Here is a 7,514-nt window from a genome sequence, read left to right as displayed (position 1 = left end):
TGTGACAAAATAACATTTATTTATGTAATAATCGAGCTAGTGGAACGTGTTTTTTCAGAATCATAGTACAAATTTTCCAAACTAGATACCAATGAAATTTAATAACTGGAAAATAACTTACAATATTTGTCTTTTTATTATTTAACTTCTAACTTTAGTCATTACATGTAAACTCAGCCTAACTTGTAACTTGTACTATCCCGTAGAGATCTTGTAATAGAAAGGAGCAACTGAAAAGCGGAAGTAGCGAGGAAATCAGATGAAATAAAATTCAATATTTTTTTAAACTATTTAATTAACAAAAAACACAACACAGTCACTCGTTTTGTCATAAATATTATAACAAACGAACATGTAATTAGCACAATTCAAGGGTTCTTTTCATTTCATTATGGCATACTTTTCGAGAAAATATAAAATTAATCGCGGTAGAGTTCGTTAACCCTCAAAATGTGATAGCCTCCCTATATTACAATCATTGGCATTAGCCTCACTAAATGGCTGCTTATATTTACCCACTTTTACAATTAAAAAGTTAATAAATTCTCTAAATCTTAAAATACGGTGGTGCACCACGAAGTTCTAGGCTTGATATCTAACCGGACCATCTGCAAGGAAAAAAAAATTAATTACATTTCAATCAGAAAAAAAGTAAAATGTACACGAAATTTATAATTACAATGTAATTAAGTTGTTTAAATGTGCCTTTAGATAACATATCTCTTTAACTTAAAAGTTCTTTGTAATGTTTTATTTAGATACTTTCATTATGACGCCACTTCCTAAGAGAGTTTTCGCAAGCTGTTATTCTGATGACTATACAATAATGAAAGGTCATAATGGAAGTACCCAGAAACAAACATAATGTTAATCATAGTAAAAGGTACTTGATCCAATATGCTAATCATACACGCGAAGGCTAGTGACATACTTATAATAGACAAGAAGTTGATTAGAAAACAGTAAAAAAATGGATATGCATAAACAATGCAATGCGTAAAAAGAATGGTTAAAAGTATTTTCTTTCAAACCGTTATTAAAATAACTGTTAACTGCATTTCTGAATCTCAAATTAGATAATTATTCACTTCGATTTTAGTTTCGAAATATAAATGTATTTGTGTTCCCTTATTTTCAGATTGTCAATTAAAAATAAACAATGTATATATGATTTGCCCGTGACCAATTACAAATAAACTTTTTATTGTTTTTGCGAAGTACAGATTTTTTTTTGGATAAGGCATTATGAATCATACTTTCTGTCTTTTGGATTGTCGCCGTTACAATACTTCTAAACAACGCTTTTCAGTTGCAAAACTTTATATAGCATCCTTTAATACAACATAGCAATATTTCTAATACTGGTTTCCCTTAATACTTCATACAAATTACAAAGGAAAAAGCATAGAGCTTTCGTTTATAAAAAAAAATCGTCCCTTGTCACGAATAAAACTATTCCGGCAAACTTGCCAAAGTTCGACGCCAGTGGAATCCGCATTCCTAGGGACCAATAAAAGTTGGGTTTTACCAAATATCTCCATCGGGAATGTAGCCGTCGATCTAATAATTATTCATACATCACGGACGATTTGTGTAGTATTATGTAAAACGAAATGAATAATAAACCGGTCTGATTGCCACAAAAACAAACACGAGCCGACGCACTCCGGCTCCATGACGCGTAATCAGCAAACACGATTGTTGACTTGTCATCTCCTACCTCTGTCATTGGTACTGTTTGCAATGTGACTTGACATCGTTGCATACAATGATTGCTATTTTCCACAGAAGTACCCACAGGTATTGTGCAAATTTCAATGCAGCATTCGTGTTTGCAAATACCTTTAATTGCACAAGAAATAATTTGTTTATTCTAATACTGAAAGACGATGAAAAGGACTGTGTAATGTTTTACTCCTAGCCTTTTTTTACCAATTATTTTCTACTTATGAAGATTTTTATACAAGAAATCATTATTTTTGTTTTTTTTCAAAAAAAGCAATCCAGTAATAAACATATTCTATATCTGTATTGCTCTTGTTTGTCAAATCCCTGAAAGAATTATGACTTATCTAATTGTTTAATTCTCACATGTTATGTTTGACAGTGAATTTCCGTACATGATCTTTGAAAAGTGTTAATTCATATGACACTGAAGTCCTAAACCACAATTTCGTAACGTTATTGACTTTGAACCTCTTCGAAAATTGCGACAGAGAACGCGAATCATACTTCTTAAAATGTATTATGGCAATTTTTCCTTATTTGAGATTTTTGTGAAATTCAAAACGTATCCTTACATACACGCATAAACTAAATATAAGAAATTTACAAGCGTAAAACATCAAAGTAAAGGCATAAACTTCGAACCATGACATTCAGGGCTTCCCTGAAAATATCTACGTATTATTGTTAAATAATAGTTAATTGTGTTAACTGATTATAAAATTGATAAGTGGGATTAATATAATAATGAATTTAATGTACAAATAAAAAAAATTAAAGCATTTTCAATAAGAGCATAAAGAAATATTATGATTGATAAATATAATGTTTTATTACATTAATATAAAAACATTTTCAATAATATTAATAAGGTTAATATAGCTTACCTATGAACTTCTACGTTCCTTGTAGGAGCATGGCTGGTATCCAAGTGATTGATGAAAACAAATTAAAATATAATTGTTTTACAAATATGTATAAAATAATAATATATTATTTCCCAAATAAATATTTTACTGTAGTCACAAAATAATAGTCCCATTTTAACAGTTCAATGATAGAACTATTAAGTCATACTATAATAATAAAATCAATTATTAATAAAACACTTCGGTTTCAATATGCACTTTGTGATATTAATTTCTTGATTAAATAAAAGACGATGCAGCAAGGGAATTATTAAACTGTGACCACATTAAAAATCCTCACCAATAAATTATATTATAATGAAATAAAATACTTAAATACATTATGAAAATGTTAATAATTACAGTGGTGTTTATAAGAAGCCGATGTTAGTTGTAGTAAATGTGAATCTTTTCACTATGAGGTACTGACGCTTTGCTCTTGAGCGCGAGGGCGCCCGCTAGACCCGCTCCAACCGCGCCCACTTTCGCCGCCTTCAGTCCTAATGCACCTGGAATAAAAAAAATAAACAAATAAATACAAAAAGTATTTTAATTGACCCTATCGCACACCCCGTTTTTATTTCTTTTACAGCTGTGACTACCAACATTGCAATTTTAATCTGACCTGATCCTGGCTAACTAAGCATATTTTTTTTCAAGTATCGTCACTATGTCTCGTAAGCAGTTTTGCCGATGGCTTCATGACGTCACGCATTAACTGACTACTAAGCAGACGAACTGCGGTTGTTAGTAGGAAAAGAAGCTATCAGCAATCCTGTACACATCTAATAAGCCACATTATGCGTCTGTCGAACAAAAGATGTTTTGTTGTCAAAATTGGTGGGACTAATACAAAGTTTTACGCATAATATTTACGTTGTGCATTGAAATGCGGCGTTACGTTCCCAATACATCATAATAATTAGTATACAATGTTAGTAATTAAACAAACGCAATTCATCTTGAAGCCCATTATTGTTAGTTCCCACCGCATCTCGCACGATGAGAAAGCTATTCATAAAACTCTTTATGTCTTACAACGCACTACAATATATCTACAACAGATTAAAGTATAGTGCGTATAACCGAGTTATTGTCAGGCCGAATATAAATTTGAAACATGTTGTGTTATCAATTTTCCATCAACAACAAATGCAACAATAATAAAAAACAAACATCACTAGCAGTAATCATATGTATATCGAATGCGTAAAAGTTTTGGTATCTAAAAACAATAAATTTAATGAGACAACATGCTAACGGTGTATTCTATTTAAAAAAAAAAAACTAAATAATGCGTATGTTTTCAACAATAATCGTTAGAGCGGGCACACACTATTGACTGAATTATCGCACAACTGGTGCGCGATTTTCGATTGTCGATTATTTCGCAGCCAATAAAACTGTTTATTTGCACAACTAAAATCGAGTAATGTACGCATATACATATGATCTCATAAGAATCAAAGCGCGACTAACCAGTTGTGCGATAGTTTAGTCAAAGGCGCCTTCTTAACATGATTTATAAGAACGTAAAGGTTACAATAATTTAGCCTATGACCTATTGTGAAATGTTTTTTTCCATTGAAAGTAGTCAATGTCATCAAAAGTGGCCTTGGATATTATGGGTCTCGCTTATAAACGTCCTAATTATTTTAATAAGGTAAAGAATAAACTAGGTTTATATTCAGTGTTGCAATGTTAACATTGAATCAAATATGCTAGATTAAAATGCTTTTTGCACCACTTTTAAAATATATATTTTACTCTATGGGACACGGTATTAAAACTATTTTTCCGTACTATGCATACATGACACATAGACTATGTATATTTTTTATAGAACTCTGATGTTATTGGGCTCAAGAGTAATGTACACAACAGTTATATGGTTCTTGTAAATCGCTCGTAGATAAAAGCCCTTAATGCATGATACTGTGAAGAATGATCTCAGTAAAATATGAATAATAATTTAAAAAGATAAGTGTAGTATCCTCAATTATTCATATACTTAAGGGCAATAAATTTTAAACCTTTTGAAGCGTGTCAAAAAAGCAATTAACGATTGTTATCCGCATATATTACGAATGTAAAAACATTAAATAATCAATAATTTGCACTTTTTATGTTAATTCTATTGTTCAAAGTTAACAATAAAAATTTTGCATTTTTGAAGAATAAATTCGTGTAAAAAAAACTATTGCCTAACATAAAAATTCCCACTAATCATTAAATTTTTAATTGATTATTGTGTAATAGAAAGACGAAAGGAGATGTTATTTCTTAAACTTACAAATAATACAAGGGCATATGAAATCTTAATTTATTAGCAAAAGATATGGCTATGACTCGATTGATGTCCTAGAAAATGAAACTCGTATGACCAAATATGTGTAAAATATTTTCGCTCAGTTGCACATTAGGCCGACTTAATGACAACACCTTGAGAATCCAAGTTTTCCAAACACGTTTTAGAGAATTTGCTATTCACAATTTGCAAATCTTACTTCTTATCTTACTAATATTATAATACCGAAAGTTTAGATGGATGGATGGATGTTTGTTAGAGTTTGTAGCCTAAACGGCTGTATGGATTTCGATGAAATTTGGCATAGACGTAGAGGACAGTCTGGAAGAACACATGGGCTACTCAATTTTGTTTTTTTTTAATCCCACGCGAACGGAGTCGCGGGCGAAAGATAGTGTTAAATAAACATACCGGATAATCAAATTTCATAAATTTTTACAAATCATGTTACAAAAACTAACTAAATAAGTCATTAGGTAAATTAAAAATGTAATTCGTAAAGTTAAATTCTGCCTCCATTTGAGATTAATTTTTGCGAATACATGATCTTGAATCCTTATAAACTAAACTCCTCGCTTACTTTAGGAGTCATGTTTTGGTCTGATGCTATATTTAATGTTTATCTATACTAATATTATAAAAGAGGAAAGATTTGTCTTTATTTACTCGGTCAATTTAAAAATTTAATGACCGTTAGAAAGCAACGGTATCGCCGAGTAACATAAGCTGTGTTTTTACTACCTTATTTACGTGGACGAAGTCGCAAGCAACTGCTAGTATTCGATAAACAAATGAGAAACGGCAAAGAAATGCAAGACAATATCGATAGCGGTTTTTTGTCACGAAATGGTTTGTTTGGCGGCATTATTACGCAGGCCTTCTAAGTTTTTAATAAGTCTGGACACCAATAAATAAATTCTATAATGATCATACCAAGTAGCAGCTTCTTCTTCAACAAAAGCAGTCCTCTCTTCATCCGCGGGCTCCTCTTGTCTGATGTAACATCGAGGGGGTCGTATGGGCTGAAGTCGCGGTTGTCGACGTCCGCACGTCTCTCGTACCTCACGCTGGCTACCACAGTCGCGATTAAACAGACCAACACGATGATTGTAGAGAACTGCATTTTGCTGCTACTGTAAAAAATACATAAATTTAAAAGTTGTTCGAAGGATGATGTAAAAAGTCCAACCATCCAATAGCTATGTGTGCTACATTAGTTAAGTATTTTGGACGTAATTAAATTTAATTACTACGGTGCCAAATTCTAAATCTAGTATTATTAGAAACAAAACAGACTTCATAGACTAGACCACCCACGTTTTGCATTTGTTTTAATAATCTAATAGGTTTTATATTAGCGCCTACACAAAATAAACTGCAAATTGTTAGTCCTACACAATCAGTACACGCGTCGAATTCAAAATTACAATTTAAATGAATACAGGATGTGATTAAAGTAATAACAAACAATTAAAATACTCGACAACTGTTAATAAACCATTCGATGAGGATGTACAAATATTTACTATTGTGTGTTGCACGGCCACTCGATTATGTTAAACTTTGTTTACCGTACGAGCATCTGCCGTTGGATACCGCATTCATTAAATTCGGGAATGTTAAAATGGCGAATAAAGATTGATAAGGTGAATTTAATTTTAAAATTACATGTGGTAAGTTAATGCAGTGTTTGGAGGAGATTAAAGCGAACTTAAATCCTATTAACTTAAGCACATCATAGCGGTAAACAGCAATGAAGTATTAAACGCAAACTTTGACGAACTAACAATAATAAACTACAAAATTAAATAAAACCTGATTGATATTTTGTTTGGTTTAAATAGTGTAAAAACATAACATGGATTATTTTCCTAAAGAAATATTAAACTACAAATTTTTCAATCGAAAATAATTTTTAGAAATTTGTCGTAGTTATTGCGGAAATTGGAACATTTCCTTTGAATATTTTTCCAATACGTCCGCAATGCTATCGTAAACGCTACGACAAATATGATATTAAATTTTCAATAATTACTACAAAATACACCAATATTTACAAACGCGAAGAAACTAAAACGTTACAACAAAACAGAAGAAATAAATTTTAAATATTTCTTTACACTATAACAAGTTAAAACTAAGTGTCGATTATTTAAAAAAATCGATTTGATTTGTACCTTGGTTAATTCGTTAGTTGCACACAACACAACACTACTGCAGCGACTGAATCACAGATGCTACGATATTTGGTACTGAATTCTTATATAGACTGCAATAGCGATGCCTCGAGGGGAGGGCACGCACGCTACGGTCTTCAAGGAGGACCGAAATGGAGGGACGTTATACACTTGTAGTAGATATCTTTACATTTCATCCTGTATGGAAGATTTTATATTCTTAACCTTATAATTATAAGCACTGTAAAAAATAACCTCCATCGATAAAATCAGTAATCAAATTTAACGTTATGATGATAATTATTGAGGTTATATTGTTTTATTTTTTTTAATACAATTGTTATAAATGTAAAATATGATTTACTTATTCCTTAATTATATATTCAAATCTGCGAC

The 7,514-nt window shown here is 31.2% G+C and overlaps 1 protein-coding gene across 1 annotated transcript; it reads right to left on the bottom strand.

Annotated features, from left to right (window-relative positions):
- Positions 1–277: 277 nt before the first annotated feature.
- On the bottom strand, positions 278–7,222 carry LOC106100795. The gene is made up of 4 exons (XM_013279822.1): positions 7,119–7,222; positions 5,875–6,074; positions 3,064–3,142; positions 278–608 (listed from the first exon to the last, which is right to left on the bottom strand). Exons 2-4 carry the CDS (start codon positions 6,062–6,064, stop codon positions 596–598), a joined length of 282 nt encoding a protein of 93 aa, XP_013135276.1. The 5' UTR covers positions 6,065–6,074; positions 7,119–7,222; the 3' UTR covers positions 278–595.
- Positions 7,223–7,514: the final 292 nt, after the last annotated feature.

Source organism: Papilio polytes, unplaced genomic scaffold, assembly GCF_000836215.1.
Source record: "Papilio polytes unplaced genomic scaffold, Ppol_1.0 DF824047.1, whole genome shotgun sequence".
Classification (NCBI taxonomy): Eukaryota; Metazoa; Arthropoda; class Insecta; order Lepidoptera; family Papilionidae; genus Papilio; species Papilio polytes.
This window is presented reverse-complemented; position numbering and strand designations above follow the sequence as displayed.